The sequence below is a fragment of the Cygnus olor genome, chromosome 1, assembly GCF_009769625.2.
Source record: "Cygnus olor isolate bCygOlo1 chromosome 1, bCygOlo1.pri.v2, whole genome shotgun sequence".
Classification (NCBI taxonomy): Eukaryota; Metazoa; Chordata; class Aves; order Anseriformes; family Anatidae; genus Cygnus; species Cygnus olor.
Genome location: NC_049169.1, coordinates 7,073,426 through 7,094,139, shown reverse-complemented (window position 1 = coordinate 7,094,139; position 20,714 = coordinate 7,073,426). Strand labels below are relative to the sequence as shown.

General features: G+C 43.6%; 1 protein-coding gene across 4 annotated transcripts; it reads right to left on the bottom strand.

The window, feature by feature from the left end:
• Positions 1-249: 249 nt before the first annotated feature.
• OPTN (optineurin) lies at positions 250-20,077 on the bottom strand. Of its 4 annotated transcripts, none has more exons than XM_040547456.1 (14): positions 19,880-20,077; positions 18,838-19,017; positions 16,875-17,077; positions 13,666-13,821; positions 12,835-12,911; positions 10,596-10,730; positions 9,378-9,459; positions 5,696-5,811; positions 4,871-5,020; positions 4,115-4,208; positions 3,308-3,466; positions 2,489-2,619; positions 1,446-1,525; positions 250-1,205 (listed from the first exon to the last, which is right to left on the bottom strand). In XM_040547456.1, exons 2-14 carry the CDS (start codon positions 19,001-19,003, stop codon positions 1,084-1,086), a joined length of 1,671 nt encoding a protein of 556 aa, XP_040403390.1. In that variant the 5' UTR covers positions 19,004-19,017; positions 19,880-20,077; the 3' UTR covers positions 250-1,083. The 4 variants fall into 4 exon arrangements, with proteins under 4 accessions (XP_040403390.1, XP_040403399.1, XP_040403408.1 ...); XM_040547465.1 differs by lacking the exon at positions 19,880-20,077 and adding an exon at positions 19,616-19,842; XM_040547474.1 differs by lacking the exon at positions 19,880-20,077 and adding an exon at positions 19,604-19,751.
• Between the last annotated feature and the right edge of the window lie 637 nt (positions 20,078-20,714).

The window sequence follows — 20,714 nt, the reverse complement described above, 5'->3', positions numbered from 1 at the left end:
TTGCAAAAGGAACTAAATTCTTTATTCATATGGATCCCATGTTGTTTCCTGCTGTTCGTGCTCATTTATATTTTGTTAGGAGTTGTATATTTTCCTCCCTTATATATGTTAGGAACATGTTAGGAACTGTTTTTTGTTGAGATAAAACAGAAGTGAGGTCAAGAACAGAACTAATATACCGCAGTTCTTTCTACGCGATTAGCAATCCTCTTTTAGCCTCCAAAGTATTCTCAGGCACAGATAATTTTATACTTGCCATAGGTTTATTTTGAGATGTGAAAATCCATTATACTCCTCTCTTTAAATTAGGTTACATCCATTTCAGATTTTCTAGCACAATACTGTACAGATTCAAATAAATTTATTACAATAAAGAATAATCAAGACAACACCTTAAAAATAAAGTTCTATAAAACCCAGTGACTTGGGTACACCAGGAGCTACATATATCAGACCTTAATGATCTGTCTTAAACCTTATCCACATCCGGCTAAAGCAAGGAGTTACATAAGCCATCAAAAATATAACATCAGATTAGTATGGTCACGAGGGCAGCAATAAAACTGCCATCTGGAGAAAGAGCAGGGTTCATTTTAAATGCTTGATGAATATGACACTACTTCATTTCACTGGAAGCTTCTCAAACAGCTTTTTAATATATTAGTTTCCTGATTAATAGTATATGAGAGATGAAGTATTTACAGGCTTACAGTAGTTTAACTGATCAGCATATATCCCATCTCCCTTCTGACTTCAGTAATTCAGCCCAGTTCTGTGGACTAGCCATAAAAGCAGAGCACATCAGGGGAATGTTCCTTAAAGATTTAATTGCAGCAGACACTCTGTGAGTTTCTTAATGCATCCATGTTGTTAACCTATAATTTTTTTTTCCTAAAGCAGATTACAACACGATCAGGGAGTGCAGAGTAGGGCAGGAGTCTTCCTGTTTTCTCACAGGATGAGAAAAACCCTGAAAACCTCCTTCACTGGATGTAGAGATGAGCATTATTTCAGCAGAAAGAAAAAAATAAAAGTGTGTTTGGCAGGTGAAATTCCAGTAGATGAGGAATTGGAGGGCATTATTCAATTAATGCAGTCCATAACGTGAATCTGCAGTGTGTCCAAGTCAGGTAGAATTTCTTCACATTTTGGACATGAATACATTGAGATATTCCGCTGCTCTGGCCATTCTTGACTACCAGTTCCTGCAAGCAGGGAAGATAAATGATTACCTGTTACATTACTTGATTTTTCCACTCTTTCTGTGCAACAGTTCAAGGAGGACTTGCTTGCTCCCAATAGCCAGAGAATCACACTCTCTGCAGCTACCCAGTTGCCAGAACAGCCATAAGGGAGTTGGGGAGCTGCCTGCAGCCAAGCAAAGCTGTTTTAAACTGAACACAGCAGGGCCCAGCGCCGTGAGCTGGGGAGGGTGCTTACGGTACCTCTTTGGACAAGGCGAGGTGACTGTTCCCGTTCTGGTGCCCTGGCTCCGTGGCGATTCTGCATCTCTGCCAAAGAGTTTCTGAGGAGAAAAAATAAGTCAATTAAAAGGACTTTGAAAAAGAAGGCTGAACAGAAGGCATCTTCCCTTTGCCTCCAGAAAAGCTAAGAGGATTCAAAATAATTCAGGAGATTTGCAAGTAACTCATGTTAACAAGTCATGCATTTAGTTCACAACTGCTGCTTTGTGACACAGGACCTAGAAACACTGCTGCTTTGTGAGACAGTGCCTGTTGAAATCAGGGTCAAACAACTGACACCAGCAGGATTTAGGCAGCTGCACACTCAGGAATCCAGGGGACACTACTCTGGAAAACTCCAAGGGCTCTGAGCCACTCAAGGCAAACTGCAAATCGGATTAAAAGTAGAAAAGCAAGTTATACACGATAATGGGTTCAGAGGGCCGTTAACCTGATATGTAATTTGATTCTTCAAATTCTGGTCACTCTTCCTGTATCCAGGGTTTCCACAAGATGAGTGGAGAACACATGGTTAATAGTTCTTTCTTGTATTTTACAGCTAAGAGTGCTAAAACAGTACAACTACAGGGCATTACAGTACTTGAAGCTGCATATGCTCACTTATTACTACTACTTGGAGAAGCAAGGCATACCCCTGGCACACATGCAGCAAGCTTAGCTGCAGATTCACCACTAAAACTGAGGCCAGAATCCAAAGAAATTCAACTGAATCAGCAAGGAGAAGGTACCAAGTATGAGTCATCCAAAGTGAAATCTTGCTGAGGTACCCAAGTCAGAGCTGATGTGCCTTACGCTACTGTGCTTCTGAGATTCTATCACAAAACTAAATTAGAGAAGTCAGCCAACTCATTTTTTTCCCTTTTAAAATTCAAATTAACCAAGAAATACATGTCTACAAACTCGTTTGCCTTTCTACTGAGATGCTAACAATATAACACTGGTCATCTCCAGCATGTGGGATAACGAGACAATCCAAAGACGGCTCAGCCAAAGTCTGTTCTCACCGGCCAAGATCTTCAAGATTTTGCTGGTCTTTTAGCAGGTATGCCAGCTGGACGGCCAACTGCTCCTTCTCCTCATGGATCTTCTCTCTTGCTGCCCTCTCGGCATGGAAATCGGAACAATAAACCTCCATCTGACCAGAGAAATCGAAGCGTGCTGAGAATTTGTAACTTAGACTGAACCAAGTCATATATTACATGCCAAAATAGTAAACCCGTATCATACCCCGCATCTACTTAAAACACTCCTGAAGCACCTATGTACTGCAAAGTATTCAGCTGCACTGCATACAAGGTGAAGAAGACTTAGTAGCTTCTCCATTTAGACTTCAAGGGTCTTATCTGGGACTGTGCAACTGATGTAGAAGCTGAAACAAGGTGCAGAACAGCAGTGAAGAGGTGACTTGACCTATGACACTGACAAATTGGTGGCACAGATAGTGGAACCAGACCAAGATGCCTTTTTTTTTGCCCTTTGCCTTAAATGTGAGGCAAACCCTTTTTAGACACTGTTTACACACAGTGTTAGGTTTGAATAAATAAACCCTAAAACATATGCAGTGATTCTTAAAACAGTAGTTTTAAATATGAAAACACATCTATTCCCAGACTTTATTTGTTGTGCCATACTCCAGTGTACTCTCCAGAACTGCAGGATATGGTGGTACAGGCTCTGCAGGGATCTGTAGGCTGAGTAAGGGATTTGTGCTTTGGAACTGAGGAAACACACACACAATATTCCAGACTGAGCCATTAAATAGCTCCTTCTGGTTTCTGAATAGTGTATGGAGGAACTAGCCAATTTCAAAGGAGAACTCATACCTGAGCACGCAGCACAGCCATGGTTTCAAGGTCCTCCTCTTGCTTCGTAATTATCTGCTTCATTTCATCCATCTGGAGCTGCTTTGCTGCAAGGGCTTGTTCTGCCAGCAACACCTTTGCATTCAGTTCTTCCACCACAGCTTTATCCACTCTGTCCAGCTGCAAGGAGGAACTATGATTATGAGATGAACTCAGAATATGACATTGCTTGAAGTGGAAGTTTGCTACCTACTCCTCCTGCCCTTGGAAAAGCTTTCAACTCCACGGCCATCAAAGCAACTTGCACTAAGACAGAAGCAGTGACTGATCTTTCAATTTATAAACTCTTTTTGAGCTTTCAAACTACATTGTATCAAGTCAAAACAGAACTCCCTAATGGACACTCCAAAGGAAACTTTCCAAAATCTGGCACTTAACATGGAGCCTCAGTTATGAAGAGGACCTATTATGGTAGACATTCTATATAAGAATACAAAAATGTTTAGAGCTCTACCCTCCTACATTACAAACTATGCTGTGGGAACACACATATGCCTTTGCATATCACTTATCTCCAAGGACTGGACTTCATACTGCACTGCAGATTAAACCATATCTAGAAAACACCATGTAAGTACTGATGTGTAGTAAGTTTTCCGTAACTGACAGCACAGAATCTATTTTTCTCAGAGCAACGCTGCTATGTTGCATGCTATATTATATGAGGGGATCACAACTGTTTCCTGCCTGAATTTGTTCCCAGATACATTCTCACATCCCTTCCCACTCCCCCCAATTCATTATGATTTCTTCTGGTGATGAGTTTACCTCTTTGATTTTCATTTCACTGATTGTTTTCATTGCTTCAGTGAGTTCAGGAAGGATTTTGTTGTATGCATCCTGCAAGTTACTGTATCTTGTCCTGTTTTTGAAAAGGAAAGAGGCAAAAGCTTGAAACACTTAGAAGTTCTTTGAAAGATCTGGTGCTCTTTTTACCATCTTTCATTTTGCAGAACTATCCTGCTTGTCCCAGTTGAAGACTTTTTTCCTTCCTTGTAAAATTTCAATTTCCTAGGGTTTTAAGAGTTAGAAATGTATACACAAATCTAAATCTATCAGTCTTTAGAAAAAAATAACTCATCTCTTTGCAGATTAATCTGTATTTCTGATGAGAAAAAATTGTGCTCCATTCTCTCAACATCTCTCTTCCAGGGAGTTGTGTGCTGCTCATCCCTGGACCAAGTCCAAACAGATGTCCTTACTGATTGTCTGCATTTCAGATTGAAGAATCCATCGCCCAATATCTTTATATGAAGCTCACCAATTCCGTTCCAAATTAACACCTCTCTTAGGAAAACATTGATGTCTTGATTTAGAGACTTCAAGTGATGGAGAATTCCTCAGGAGAAGAACCAGACATAGACCAGGTAATGAGCAGCTTCTCCAGCAGCCGACGACAGTACCTGCAGACAGTTCAGCCTACACACTTACGTACAGCTTACGCTGACATTTCACACTCCTTCATGTTGCACACGAAAGGGAGTGGCAATATCTCCCCAAGATACAAAACCAAGTCATACTCACTTTTCTTCCTGTGTCTTGGCTTGTTCTAGCTTGACCTCTGCCTGCACACTCTCCACCTGCAGCTCCAGCTTCTTGATGGTGTATATTAGCTGCTGCTTCTCCTCCAATTCTGATGCAGCAGCTGAGTTCATTCTTTCCAGTACTTGGCACCTGACAGAACAACGGAGAAAAGAAAAAGCTTGATCCACCCTGCTCTCCTTTTCCTGATGGATTTGGTACAAGTGGGCGTTGTAGAAAAAAAAATCATTTGAAAGGCTTATTTTGATGAAGAAAAAAGAAACACAAAATAAATCTGTACACAACCATCAGAAAATAAAACTACTAAACCTAATGCTTTTTTTCTTACTAGTACGAATTTCAAAGAACTGGAATTTGACAGAAAACTAAGCAAATACAGTGAGGTTCCTGTAACCACTTTTTATGACCTACAGGATCAATCTTCAAAAGCACTGACAGTTCATGTGAAAAGGCTTGTAACTAGGTCCCTCAGCTTCTTCCCCTAAGACTACCACACGGATTGGTTATGTGAAGCTGAAAACAAGAAAGACTTGTCTTTATGACAGGAAGGATTAAAACCCAAATGATCAAATTCCAGGCAGTAGGGTTCTATTTGTAGAACTCGGTTGGCAGCTGGGATTTGCTGACAATTTCTGTATTTCTGTACTTTCATCTCCACTTACAAAGAAGGAGCAATCTTTTACAGCATTTCTATGAGACAGATATTTAAGTTGGTATTTGTAGAGCTAGTGAGTTTCCCTAGGTGGGAGTTGTCACACAAATATTTACTGGGTGTCACAGCAAAACTTTTGTTCTTCTGAACCTTACTTTTCTTGAAGCTTCTTCTGAATCAATTCTGCTTCTTTTAACTTCGCGTGGGCCTCCTGAAGCTCTTTAAACAGAGCGCAAACTTGAGTATTCAGGGTTTCTACTTCACTGCCAACCTTTTAGAGAAAAAATAAGGACAATTATACATGGGGAATTAAAGATAGAAAAATTGCAAGCTAACTAAGACATCTAACCAGGAAATACTGGTTAGAAGTTTTCTTTTTCTAGAGAAAACAGCATGAATCAGTCTGCATCATTACACTTTATGTTCAATAGTAAGGCTGCTTCTGCAAGGCCTCACAGTTAGCAATTATTCCTAAATGTGGCAGAACCCCATTTTGACTTAACACTGTCATAAAGTATGTGTGACTCTAAGACATCTCTATTGCTTTTGTCTAGAATACAGGTGTGTAACAGAGTTCATCGTTTAAAACCTGTGGGCAAAGCAGACAGAGTCAGTGATTACTGCCACTCCTCTAAACAGCAGTTAGTCTGTCAAAGAAATGTAAACACATGGGTATCCTTAGGTAGGTTAGTTTCCTACCATCAGTAAGGTCTTTAGAAAGAGGTGTGACAGCAGGTGTAGAATGGAAGAAGCAGTTTGGAAGCAGAGAATTAGAGGAGGCGGATTAAACACACCAGCCTCTGCCACACTGCACATGACCGTCACAGAACTGGAAGTCTACGGCTCTAACTTTTTGTGGCAGAAAAAAAATAAAAACAAATGATGACTCCATTACCATTCCTTCAGGAATCAACTTTGCAAATCAAGAAGAAAATGATTTCTAGTACAACTATTAATCAGACTTGATGATCTCGAAGGTCTTTTCCAACCTAGGCGGTTCTGAGATTACCAGTTTTGTTGTGAGTCTCTGGCCCTCTTGTTTGGGCTTCAGACCAAGAGCACGGAAAGACCCAAAAGACAGGCAAAAAGTAGTAGGAGGAAAGAAACAGGAGCAGTTCGCTCCTCCTGAAACACTTCAGGGTTTCAGTTGCTAAAATATACTCCCACACTCTAGGAGAGATGAAACCTTTGCCTCCTGCTGCTTTGTGGTTTCTCAAGGCACATCCTCGAGCTTTCCTAAAGAAACATCAAGATCTTATCATCACACTAGCATCAGTGTAATTGTCCCTCATACTCGAATTTTCTTTGAAAATGTTTTATCTTCTCAAATGCATGGGAAGTCTCCAGTCCAGCCTGGGAGCGAGCTAGGTGGCTGTGGCTGAAAAAGATACCAGGTGTATCAAGAGTTTGCTGCTGTCGTACATCCTTGAAGAAAATTTTCACTTTTCTAACAGAGAACGTCCACCACTTCACCAGGCAACTGAAGCAACAGAAGTTGTTCATCCACGACGACCTGTGAGCACTTCCAGCTTTTATCTCCCAGCAGAAGTGTGGAGCAGAGCCAGTGAGACTGACAGGTGGGCAGAACACAGCTGTCTACTGACGGGTGCTGAAGAGGTCACCCTCCATAAGCTGCCAAAGCCAACGCCATTCGCCAGTCATACCAATCAAAAGGGACTGAAGATGATGGTGTAAACACAAACGACATTGCAATATGCTTTTTCTAACTTCGAAGCAAAAAGAGATCTTTCGTCTACCAGCATAGCTTCAAAGCAAGCCACAAAAATTTTTTATTGAGCAATCCAGCTAATCCAATCACACTCATGGAGGAAAGCGCTCATTTCTGTAAGGTGATGGCATTTCAATTTGCAGAAAACTAGACATCAGCAGCAATTTCTTTAACAGAAAGCATGCCAGCAAATGAAACCATGTATCACTGGCAAGAGTCTGACTTCTAATAAAGCTGCACTGTGAATTTTTGCTCCCTCACGAAAGCCATCGAAATTCAAGATATCTCACTTAATTGGGACACTATCGTTGCATACTTCTGGGAAGCAATCTTGCTGAAAGAAAAGACTAAGCTGACTCAAAAAATCCCATCGCACAGTACAGACTGTCTCTCTCCAACAACCATTTCCTAGCTCAGGAAAGAGGAACACCAAAATCACAGCTTTCTAGGTCTGTTTCTGGGAAGTTTGCAAGCAGCCTCCAGGGGTGGCAGAGCAATAACTGCAGTGCTGCTTTAAGATGCTTCATTCGTCTCAGGAGACCTGGCTTGAGTTAGTGTCCATGTGAGTGTTTGGCAGATGTTCTCTAGCCTCTTCTAGCCTAGCCACTCCTCGCTCTCCAAACAGAGTAGAGCAGGTTTGAGAAACACTTCCCTCTCTCCCCAGGATGTCTTCCAACTGCGGAGCCCTCAAGAGTCCATACCACAACCATACACTGTTTCATTAAATATCTACATTTTACAACAGAGGGAGAAAACATGAACTAAGCTGACGAGAACCCTCTGAAGGGGCATATACAACAGCATATTCAACAGCATACACATGGAAAGAATGAGTGCTGCCACAAGGATGCCACTATGCTGACGTCGATATCAGCCCTTAGATAAGGAGCACGGGGCTCAAACTGTAATTAAGGCAAAGTTGAGATAAAAATACTGTAAAGAATTAACTGAGACATCATCTGCCTTCCACAGAAAGGACATCTTCTGGCCTGACCACAAACTGGTACAAGAAGAACTGGGTAACTAAGCCAGCCCTGCCCTAGAATACATGTCCCGGCCTTCAGAAGGACACAGGTCTCCAGCAGATCCTGTATCATATTTGTATCATAACCCACGCTGCCTCACACACAGGCATTCTTAGTTGTCTGTATTTTGCAGTTGCACTCACCCTGAATGGATCTCTACCGTTAGGGGAGCTTTCCAGGCTCTGTTCAGTGGTGTCCAGTGCCAGGACAAGAGGCAGTGGGCACAAACTGGAACACAAGAGGATCCATCTGACCACCAGGCAGCACTTCTGTGCTGTGGGGGTGACGGAGCAGTGGCACAGGCTGCCCAGAGAGGCTGTGGGGTCTCCTCCTTGGAGATCTCCAAAAGCCACTTGGATGTGGTGCTGGGCACCCTGCTCGGGGTGGCCCTGGTGGGACCAGACGGACCCAGAGGTCCCTTCCCACCTCAGCCATCCTGGGACTCTGTGATTTTTACACACTTACCTCACACGGAGAGGTCTACGACTGTCGGCACATAAATTTAGATGTCTGAATCCGGAGCTGAATCCCAACCCCAAAATCCATTCAAAGCCTTAACTGAAAACATCAGGACTAAATTTGCCTGGATCTGTGTCACAACCCAAGATAGTTACACACCCCCATTGCACTGCATCTCACCAGAACCATGAAAAAATCATGCCAGGCACCACATAAGCTACACATTTAAAGTCTGTTTTACAGTTGGCTGTCAGTGGATTCTTATCTAAAAGCTGACCTAGTCTGCAGTTGGACAATTCATCCGGTTTAGAAGATTTTGTGGGGACAGAAATGACTGCATCCTTCTCTGTCTAATGGGCATGGCCAGGACAATGAGGTGCACCTGAAGTTATGCCACACTTCCCTAATTCTTGGCCATCAATCTTACCCCTTCTGCGTGGCTGGTGTAATTTGGAATCACCTATAAGATATGGATTGGAGAGTTCAAAATTCACTTCCATGGCTCGTGCAGGACATTTGCCCCCTGCTCTCTGACAGAAAGTGCAAATGTAGACCCTGAAGTTGTTGGTCTCAACACGTAAGTTGTATGTTGTTAAAACTCAGCTCAGGAGGACAGATACTTACAGCCTCTGAACTCTCTTCTTCCTGGTCAGTTTGTGTCCCTTTCTCCAGGCAGTTGCTTGTTTCATTCTCCAGCTTTGAAATTCTGGAAAACAGAAGAATCCCGTTCAATATGTACATTGTGACTGTTCGAGGTTTTCATGCAAGTGATGTACTGCCTTTCTAACATCACAGCCATGAATGGGGGCAGAGCTGAAAGTCCAGACATGCAGGAAAGCCGGCACAGTCGTGGGGCCTCCTGATGAACGCAGGACCCCCAGCATGTATATTTAATTACAGTGGATGTACAAGTCTGCGTGTGTGGTGAAGGACAGTGACATTCAGTCGCTGGTCAATTTAGTCACTGATCAATTTTTGGTACAGCCCAAAACTGCTAGTTCTCTGAAAACCCGTCAGTCTGTTCACTGAATCCAATGATTAACACTGCCTCTATTTTCCTCCGATATTTTCAGAGGCTGAGATTTCTAAGAATCGTTTGGCTCTGGCTCATTACCTCTTCTGGGAAGACCATGTCGAAACAATTACTGAGCCACTAACCTTTCATAGTAAGTAATGTCCAGGAAGTGTTACTCTGCCTCTGCAAACTGGGGATTTGGAACAGCTACTGCTTGGGCAATTGTCCACGCCTGAACGGTCGTGCTGATACGTATATAACTGAGCTGTGATGGACCCTCATGCAGGTCTCACTGCAAAAATGCTCTCTTAGGTAAGTTTGGAATTAAAATCATTGTAGACATTTCCAAGGAGCTTTGCCAAGCTCACACCGCTAAACGTAGCCTGCCAATAGCACAAAGAGAACTGTAATCTCTGTTTTATACCGGGTGATTTGGTTAAGCCCCGCACGTAGATACAAAAATTGCTTTCATATAAAAGCAAATAATGACAGAGGAGCGAGCAGAAAGAACATCCTCAGCTCATTCTCATATTGTTCTGACATCACCTGCGGAAAGCTGAAACCCAAGAGGCAACAGGTAATTTGTCTTGATCTGTGGTGCTACAGGAGGTAATAAGACAGAGAAACTCTTTTGCTCACAGAACGGAACTTGTGGTTTATCCCTATCAGAGCTATGACAAAAAGACATTATCACTAGTGAGCGCTCAGGAAATTCCCCATCCAGGTCATACCGATATTTCAGCTTGTCTCCCATCAGCCACAGACTTGGTAACTGCAGCAGCCCTGAAAGAAAACAGCTTAAAACATTACAGTGCACCATTTCATACCTCTCTTTGTGATCCTGCAGCTCCTTCTCAAGTTTTTCCCTTTTCTGAGTTTCATTTCTAAGGCAGCAGAGCAGCTGGCTTACAGTTAGCTCCTCCGATTCCAAATTCTTGGACTCATCTGCATATTTGCCCCTGCTGCAAACCAGACGAGAGGTAAGAAACAACAGCTATGATTTTATTAGGGCACTTCCTCACCCCCTGGTTCTGGGACCTGATATGAAAGGCCACAGTTTCACACAGTGCTGAAAAGCAACGTTCTGAGCAAAGAGCTCATTCCCGAGAACCACGACCTGCCCACAAACCAGTAGCCACAATCCCTGAGCGTGCAAACGCAGTCCTTGCTTTGTGCAGTGCTCAGACAGTCCCTTCATCAGGCTGGGGGAACAATTTGGTATTTAAGCAAAGGAAACAAAAACAGTCAAGACAATACAAAACCCAGTGCCTTTATTCTGACCTACTTTGCATCCCCTTCTGCTAAGTGCTGCTGTATGTTCCCAAAATAACTTTTTTTCCACTGAAATATGCAACATTTCTTTCTCATTCCTTTCCAGGAGAAGAAGGCATGCTCCACCAACAATGGACATTGGGAATTACATTCTTTTTCAGAATAAAAATCCTTCAGTATTTTGCCTCCATCATATTCTACAGCTCTTTGGAAAATTGCATACGCTACCACGGAAACGAACCAAAGCAAATACAAAACACTCTGAAAAAATAAACTAAGTTAATTTTCTGAGATAAAATACTGCATTCTATTACCTCCACTTTCACGTCCATCCAGACAGAACGTCAAAATTCACAAACTATATGGTAACAGATATAGGTTACACATTTCAGAAGCTCAGCTGGAAAACAGCACGTGTTTACAACTTCGGTTTTGTAATTCAGAAAAGAAAGTAAAGCATAGTGCTGTATGTGCTCCTGAGAGCCTGGTATCTTTGGTGAGCAAAATTCAATATCCCAAAGACAGCGTTCAGCCAGGATATATTAAGTAAATAACTTTTATCAGGGGATTTTTAGTGCATCGGCCTACTCTTACAGAAATAAACCTGTCCTGAGTGGATCACATTTCTCTGAAGCTGTTAAGAGCACCAGTCTAAGGTTTCAGTACTGGACAAAGACACGTGGTGCCACAGGAAATTTTGAGAGAGGTATATATCTGTTCTTGTAGACATGGCTCTGACGCTCATAAGAAGGGAAGCAGGTCCCACAGAGATTACTGTCTCACAATCAAAGCGTTCTCACAAGCCATTGCTAATGACAACCTGAATGCTTGCAGCCTGGTCTGCGGTCAGCATCTCTTTGTTTCATAACTTGACCATAACTGTTTTTTTGCCTTCAGCTTCTTAACCGCATGCTGAGGGTCAAGTTTTCTATGTTATTACATTAAAATGCTGATCTCCTTTGCAGTGAAGCAGGCAGTGACAGAGTTCAAAGGAAAACATGCATGCAGAGTACAGCTTTCCAGCCTGCTATGCCCCGAACATTTTCTATATCCTTCCCTTCCAAAAGCAAGGCCACAAAGTAAATGAGACAGTTCAGCCACAAGCACCTAGCTGCTACATTGGGCAGTATCCCAGATGGAAAGTTTTATAGTATCAGCTGTCTGTGTCCATGAGGAGTAAAGGTTCAGCTAGGGGCAAGAAAGTCCCTTGTGCCCTGGAGCTGACGTAAAGATCAAATTTTGAGAAGTAACTTAAACAGAACGCTGATATCTTAAGCCTAGTACCCTGAAAAACGAGGACTATGCCATTGCACTGTCTGCCTGCCCCACTGTGATCAAATTTATACAAACAACACGCAAGCGGAATGGGCAGGGATCGGGTCTGAAAGGCTACAAGACCTCTGATTCTTACCAATATCATTATAATCGGGTAGATGACTCTATTAGAGGCCAGAGTGACTAGATGGGAGGGCGTCCCCGCAGCCTGTATCTTTTCTTTTTGGCCTCCCTTAAAAACCTGAAAAGTAGCAGGCAGTTGGCAAGTCTGCACGTACATAAATGCCCGGCCAACTGGCCAGGATACGCACTCCCTCGTCAGTTAGTGAAAACAGAAGGGAAAAATGCCAGAGAGCTGGGGGTCTTTCCAACGTGGTCGGAAGGTAGACCTACTGCAGTGGAAGGATGCAAGGCGACAGAAAAACAGGATTTACTACACGTTCCTCTAGAAAAAAAACTTCCCTTACATTGAAAGCAAAACACATTGCGGAAGTTTGAATCACACGAGAATCTACATACATGTAGACAGCGACGTTACTGGGCACTTCACCACTATTATCTTGATTTTCTTTTGCAGCTCTGTTTATTTCTCCTTCCTAAGAAAGAAAAAAAAAAAAAAAAAAAAACTATTAGCTTGGTATTTGGACTAACCGGGACATAGTTTTATTTAAGGAAGGAAGAAAACCAGGAAAAAATACTGCGGTGGCAATAAAAAATAAATAAAACACAAAACTCCTACATACCAGTTTCACAGTAACTTAAATACTTCACATGCCTTTCCCTGTCTCTCTTCAGGACTGATCAGAGAAGAGAAACAACAATGAGATTTGGCCTTCTCCTTTCATCAACAATTTCCATGGCCATTCTCTCTTATAAAGATGACACAGCAACAGCACTGCCAATAGATTTTGAATAGAAGCCTAAAAACCACTCAGTCTCCTGCCTGCCAAGAGAACCACTCTTCTTTCCCACTGCAAAACTCATCCATGACCTTTGTAGTCCAAAGGAAACTCTTTGTAGCAAAAAAGGAGAAGGCATCCTTGAAACTTTCCTGCAGTCTGAAGTTTTCTCTGACAACTCCGAAGAATTTTTAATTAAATTCTCTTAATTTCTTGTTGCAGTTTTTTCCAGAGAGGGATGTGCTATTATGGGGGTAGCAGAGACCCACATTTTCACATTTCACTTTTTGCCTGTAAAGATTTCTCAGATACAAGAAGAGTAGAAAAAAACAGATTTCTGTGCTTCTAGGGAACACAGAAGAAAAAATCACTTTGCAAAAAAATGAGAACCAAGCTTGAAACAAAGCTTCTGGCTGCAGCTTACCGTGTCCTTCTTATTCCCCTCACTTACATTCATCCCAATCTCCACGAAAGAGTCCTCTGCTGAGATGTTCAGCTTGACCTGCAGTTCTGAAATGATGGCTAGTAGATCTGCCTTCTCAGCCTGGAGCCGCTGCACCTGGGACTTGAGCTGCTTCGCTTCCTTCTCAGGAGCCACGCAGCCCTCCTGGGATAAACAAAAACCTGCATTAGCCAACGAACAGGAAACAGCAGACAAGGAGTACAGAGCCGGAACGTAACAGTGGTGTCCCTTTGCCCTACTTCTTTGATTAGGTTTGCCTGGAAAAATCCAGTATAGAGATCCCTAAGCTATGCTTTGGTTCACTAGACAGCAAGAAGCGTAAACTGTGCAACCAGGTTCATCAAGCGATGAGTATCATGATTCTGGAAAACATGGACCTGGTCTGCTGAATGCACGGATAATTAGGATGTAAATCTTTGCCTGAATATATGCCTCTCACTGCCACGTAGGGTCTCAGTCGTCCTATACTTTTTTCTTTTTCTTTTTTTTTTTTTTTCCCATATCCTTATTTCTTTTTCCAAAACTACCTAAGATTCTAGGGAGAAAAGACCAGTTGGCAAAGAGACTTTCTGTATACACCACTTTCAGCCTTCTACCTTCTTAAAACTCCCTCTCTGTACTCCACATCCATGTATAAATTTCTGCCTATATACCTGACCTTCACACCACGTTCTACATCCCTCCCATTCCACAATCTCTATCCCTCTGAGCTTCCCAAACTTAATCTCTCCTTCCAGTTGTGACTGTCTCCTTCACCTTCTGCCTCTTCTCTTTTCTCAGGATCCTCAAAACCCTCTCTTAAGCCCCCACATAACCAGGAAGCCTCTTTTTCTTCTCCCTTTCCTTTAGATGCCTCTCCCCCTTACGAAACTCTCCCTGGAGTTCGTTTCTTCCCTGTTTTGTAATCCAATTCTTCCATCTCTTGGTAATGCTTTATTATAATGACATGCCATCAGTATAAATTCTGAACAATTCCTGGAGTCGGAATTACATTCTAACCTATCACTCATGCCAAATCTCCAAACTCTTGCCATGATGACAGTGTCTCATCTTGCAATACTTCCTGACACACGACTCACTGTGATTTTGTGCTCGGGCTGTAAAAGGCTGCAACAGGAGTCAGCACCAGTGAAGAAGAGAGTTTCATTGCCGCCAGTGCTCTCAGGGGTATAGTTTTGAGAGAAACTCTCCTATGAATGCTGCTTTATCACTAAGGAAAGCAACAGTATATATCTGTGATTTGCTTTGTGTGAAACGGACACATCACTTAGCAGTAGCAAGGGACAATAATCCATCTCAGTAAAGAGTGAAAAACAGAGGTGAGGAGAGAAATTAGACTTTTTCTTCTCCTTAGGAGAAAATTAGAAGATTAGGAGAATTTTTTTTCATGCTTTAAAAAAAAAAAGAAAAAGAAAAGATAATTCAATTAAAGTATAGCCAAAGTCTTCAAGAGAGAAAACCATTTTGGCTTAGATGACACTTTCAGCCTGAAAATCATGATCAGAAATGAAATGTTTCTATCTAAATGAAATTATCGCTGGCTGATAGAACTGCAAAAATCACTAAAGAATCAAGAATTGCTTTATGGAGCTCTTACAGATGAGATAATTAAGAGATTTATTTTTACTTAGTCAGATTGCCCAAGCAGGTTGGATCACTCTGTCAGTAACACACTTTAAGTATCTGAAGTACAAGAAGTTCTGAAACAGGTATGGGCAGAATAAATCCCCTACCTCCCCTTAAAATTTCAGATTTATGAAATTCTGAGTTTCCCTGACAATCCTGAAACACAACTTTTAGCCCGGTTTCCTAACACAGTCATACTTGCACAATCACATGTTTATACATGACTTCCCTTATTCCCTTCACAACTTTTGAACTCATCGGCCAATTTCAATTTACACGTTGGGAGATTTCTAACAGAGTTCCATAAAACAGGCAGTCATGAAGAGGAAAGGAAAGCCTACCAGTGATTCTGTGGAGAGAAAGGCTGATGCACTCATCCTCCAGCAGGCAACACAGAATCCACATTTGTTCTGTACCATATGCTAGTATTGATTGATTTGGCTCTGCACGAAACTTCTCGTTAATCATCTCTTCACATAACAATGCGGGACACAAAGCAGGTTTTGTTCTAACAGGCTTTGTCCACAGATGTACTCAGTACTACCTGCGAACTGATGTTACCTTACTGCTAAGCAATCACCTGCAACATTAGAAACTACTTGCTACAGAGCCAAAAGTAACACAGAGGGAGAAAGCTCAGTCAGACTGAAATAGTGCAGCTGAAGAACAAATCTAATCTGAACCTTAGTAAAAAGGCTTTCATGAGTGGAGAAAGATATACGGGGCTTGGAGCATCTTCCCTATGAGGAAAGGCTGGGAGACCTGGGTCTGTTCAGCCTGGAGAAAAGAAGACTGAGAGGGGATCTTATCAACGTTTACAAATACCTGAAGCATGGGAGACAGAGGGATTTGGCCAACCTCTTTTCAGTGGTTTGTGGGGACGGGACAAGGGGCAACGGCCACAAAATGGAGCCCAGGAAGTTCCGCCCCAACATGCGAAAGAACTTCTTCACGGTGAGGGTGACGGAGCCCTGGGCCAGGCTGCCCAGGGAGGTTGTGGAGTCTCCTTCTCTGGAGACATTCAAGGCCCGTCTGGACGCCTACCTGGGCAGCCTGCTCTGGCAGGGGGGGTTGGACCTGCTGATCTCTGGAGGTCCCTTCCAACCCCTTCAATTCTGTGATATAAAAATATATGGCAGGTTGTTGTTGTTTTTTTTTTTTTTCTTTTTGCTTACATGCCAACTTCCCACCGGAAACACAAAAACAAAGCAATCAAACTTTCCTGAGAAAGAATCTAAGGAGGAAAGGGAGGGATGAAGCCAACCGAACAGTAAAGATAAAGAATGACAAGTTGGCAAGAAATGCTTATTTCTTATTTGTAATGTTGATAATGTTAACTGTTATTATTAATTATTATTAAAATGATAATTATCTCAGGTGTGGCGCTATGTTCTGTTACTACACTCTGAGAAGATTCACTTCATAAAATAAGTCAGGCCAAGACTACCTGTTACAGCATAAGGATAAAAATGGAGAACGTTAACAAAACTCCAAACCTCACAGTATGAAGGGGCATAAAAGCTCCTTTCATTAATTTCAAAGTGTGTCAATCCAAGCATTTCCTTATTTACCATTTCAGCTCCTTCTTCTCTTTCCTTTAAGCTCTGAAGCTGTTGCTGTAGCTGTTCATTTTCAATGCACTTGGCTAGCAAGCACTGCTTTGCTTCTTTAAACTTTGTCTCGTAAAATTCTCGTTCTTCTTTCTGCTTCTCTCGCCAGATGGAAAGTTCCTCATATCGCTCCTTCATAGCTTGGTTATGCAACTTCATGGCTTCTAAAGGATAGCCAGAGACAAGTCATTGATTCACAGTAACACGTCAATGAAACAGCAGATTTCCTCTACATGGGCTCAGCATTCTTCAGTATCAAAGGGCTAAGCAGTAATTAGGTTTGAAATGCAAACCTCCTTCTCATGTGTCTTAGATAGTGAACTGTAACAAAACTTACTACAGCTCCTTAACACTTTAATAAATACTGTTAAAACCATTGCTGAAATAACATGCCCACACTCTCTCACTCCTTGAATTATTCCGAAGCTAAGAAGTGCAAGCAAGAAGTATTGCTCACAAGAAGTTCTCGTTATCTTGCTGCATGTGTTATGTGCATGATGAACCCAAATGAAACTACTGAACAGAGATTATGAAACTAATGACAGTCAGTAGGGAAAGTGGATTTTCTAGACTGGTAAAATAGTGCATGAAAGCAGATGCTATCAAATTGAAAGTCTCAAATATGTCCAACCATACTCTGCTTGAACGTTTGGTTAAGATTTGATTAAAAATGTTGAAAAAAAATGTAACTGATAACTTATAGCAAGGTCAGCTCACCCTGACTGGGAAGGCATGTTTTATGTAACAAAGTCTGTGAGTCAGTATGTAACAGCACCAGTCTCATTATAGCAAAATGCTTACGGTATTTTTATGAGGTCAACAAAAGGATTTCAAACTTGCTTTTTAAAGCAACATTCTCGAAGCCAGTTGCTTGAAAATCTTTTGTACATTGTATATTCCTGTAACTGCCATTATGTCTTGATGCCATTTTGCAAGGTATGAGTTACAACCGCTGCAATTATGGTCCTAAAACATTATCTTATATGGCATAGGACCTTTTAGCAGAATACCAGAGGTGCTCCTTGAAGCGACTTTCCTGGCAGATACTCATGGGACTCCAAGGCAGAGAACTTGCCCCAGGTCCAAAAATGATTCAGATGGAACTTGAACACTGACTTTAAATCACAGCACACAGGACACATGACTTTATGCTCTGTTACTATATAAATAGTTAGGTACCTCTGTCTTTTATGCAGAAAATCCCCAAATCCCTTGGGTTTTGCTCTAACCATTTAAAAAAAAAATGCATCTAACACCTAAGCTTTTGGGAGTGAGAAACAAAGCTTTCTCACCTAAAAGGCTTAAATCGTTAGGCATTTTCAGAGAAACCTAATGGTCTCTCCCAGATAGACCAAGCTATGACTGTTACTTCATTTTGAAGCACAGAAGGTGCTACCACAACTAAACTTTCGAAGCGGTTACTACACACAGTGTAGAACAGTCTGCTTCAATTCCCCTCGCTACCTGAGAGGATTCAGCACCTTTCAGAGAATATCTAAACTAAAACTATTCTGGGTGTGGTGGACTATCCACTTTGTTGATGCAGATACAACAAAATGTTAGTCTATCTGTAATGGAGATGCCCAACCATTCTAAAATACAAAACAAAAAAATTTTAAAGGCTGATGAGCAAAATCTCCTAAAATACACAATGCTATACTGACTGTGTGTGTAGTTCTGAAGCAAATAAGTCACCCATAAATTGGGCTGCTTTCTCCCTAATCTCCCATACTGATTCAACTTGATGTGTCCTATCAGTTGGCCTTGCCACTTACAGAGTTGCTTGTACAGTGAATGCTACCCAGATACAAAATGTCATCCAGCAAGGGGAAATGAGCACAGAATTCATACTCAAAGGCAAAGAAAAAAAAACTGCAGAAGAGACTCCTTTTGCATTTCAAGACAGATCTGCATTCACATTCACCTTTTAACTCGTTGTTCTCAGTGATCAGTTCTTTCATCTGCTGTACCATCTCTTCTGGTGTGTATGTGCTGAGGGTGGGGGCAGCCGCACCGTCCGTCCCATTTTCCATTTTGCTCCTGGGATGCTCTCCATTTTCAGCAGGACGGCTCTGCACCTTGCTGGACATCTCTGAAGCGACCACTACAAGGTCAGTAATGAGAAAAACATGATTTCTTGCCAAATAGCTACTTAGAAAGAAAATATGATACTTTCATTTCACCTGGACGAGCTGTGCATCCAGTCATAGCATGCAGGGACCACCCGATCCCTCTGACCCCACTACTCCAGAACACCCACGAGTCTCTATATCCCATTAACCCCCTCAGAGAGAGGACTGGATGAATAAAGCTGAGACATCCACAAGTCTCTATATCCCATTAACCCCCCCCCCCCCCCCCCCCCCCCCCAGAAAGAGAGGGCTGGATGAATAAGGCATTTGATTCCTGAGACATCTTGGATGAATAACACTGAGACGTCTCTCAGCCTAAAACCGTTCCTTGGGAGCCCCTTCCTCTGGGAATGAAACATAAAAAGAAGCTTTAATCCCCTTCCCCGCACACTAGGAAGCCTTTAAGGGCAGCAAAGCCGTGTTTCACCCACTCTCCCCGTCCCTCAGGCGCACCCAGCAGCCTCCCCGGGGCTGAGGGACCCTCCCCGCGACTGGGGTCCCCCTGCCCACCCACACACCCCTACCAGGAGGCCTCGAAAAGCTCTCGGTCCCCTTTACCGCCGGGTTTACATTTCCGCCGCCTCCCTGCCAGCTTTCGTTTTCTCTTTCCGTCGCAGTTTGCTTCACCGGGGGGAGGCGCTGAGGCGGCCGCCTCCGTGCCCAGTCACGGCTCTCCCCTTGCCTTTCCTTCCCCGTAGGCCCACCCCGGAGCCGCTGAGTCACCGGCCACGGCCGCCTGCGGCCGGCGGCAGGGACAAGCGACCTCCCCGGTCCCCTCCCGGCCCCGTCGCCTCAGCGCCCCGCGGGGGCCGTGCCCGCCGCCGCCCCGCTCACCCCGCTCACGCCGTGCCCATGGCGGCGGCCGCCCGCATCGGCTGAGTGCCGAGAGCCGCCGTCTCCGCCTTCCCCCGCGGGGATTTCCCCAGCTCGGAGCGGCCTCTGGGCGGCACTGCCCGGCCGGGCGGGTCTTGACAGCCGGCCCCCTTTAGGCACTGGCAGACCGCTGTGAGGTCTCTCCGGAGCCTTCTCTTCTCCAGGCTGAACACCCCCAGCTCCCTCAGCCTGGCTCCACAGCAGAGGGGCTGCAGCCTCTGATCGTCCTCGTGGCCTCCTCTGGACTCGCTCTGATACATCCCTGTCCTTGTGCTGGGCCCAGAGCTGAACGCAGGCTCCAGGTGGGGTCTGGTGAGAGCAGAGCAGAGGGGGATAATCCCCCCCCCCCCCGCCCTGCTGCTCACACTGCTTTTGTTTGGACACTGTTGGCTTTTTGGGCTGCAAATGCACATTGCTGGCTTGTGTTGAGCTCCTTGTTAACCCCTAGGTCCTTCTCCTCAGGGCTGCTCTCCATCCATGCTCCTCCCAGCCTGGATTTGGGCTTGGGATTGCCCTGTCCCAGGTGCAGGACCTTGCACTTGGCCTTGTTGAACCTCATAAGGTTCATACAGGCCCACCTCTCAGACTTGTCCAGGTTCCTTCCCTCCAGCGTGTCGACCGCACCACACAGCTCAGTGTTGCTGGCAAACTTGCCAAGGGTGCACTCGGTCCCACCGTCCATGTCACCGACAAAGATGCTAAACAGCACCGGTTCCAGATACCCTGCAGAGGGGAGAGTACCAGGGGCAGAGCATCCTGCTGAGCCTGGCCCTGGGGCTACTGAGGAAGACAGGCT

Coding starts and splice junctions, on each gene's coding strand:
- OPTN (XM_040547456.1), bottom strand. CDS start 19,003: ATGTCCAGCAAGGTGCAGAGCCGTCCTGCTGAAAATGGAGAGCATCCC. Junction 9,460..10,595: donor CTGCAGGATCACAAAGAGAG/GTATGAAATGGT, acceptor TCTGTTTTCCAG/AATTTCAAAGCTGGAGAATG. Junction 3,467..4,114: donor GTGAAATGAAAATCAAAGAG/GTAAACTCATCA, acceptor TCCTCCTTGCAG/CTGGACAGAGTGGATAAAGC.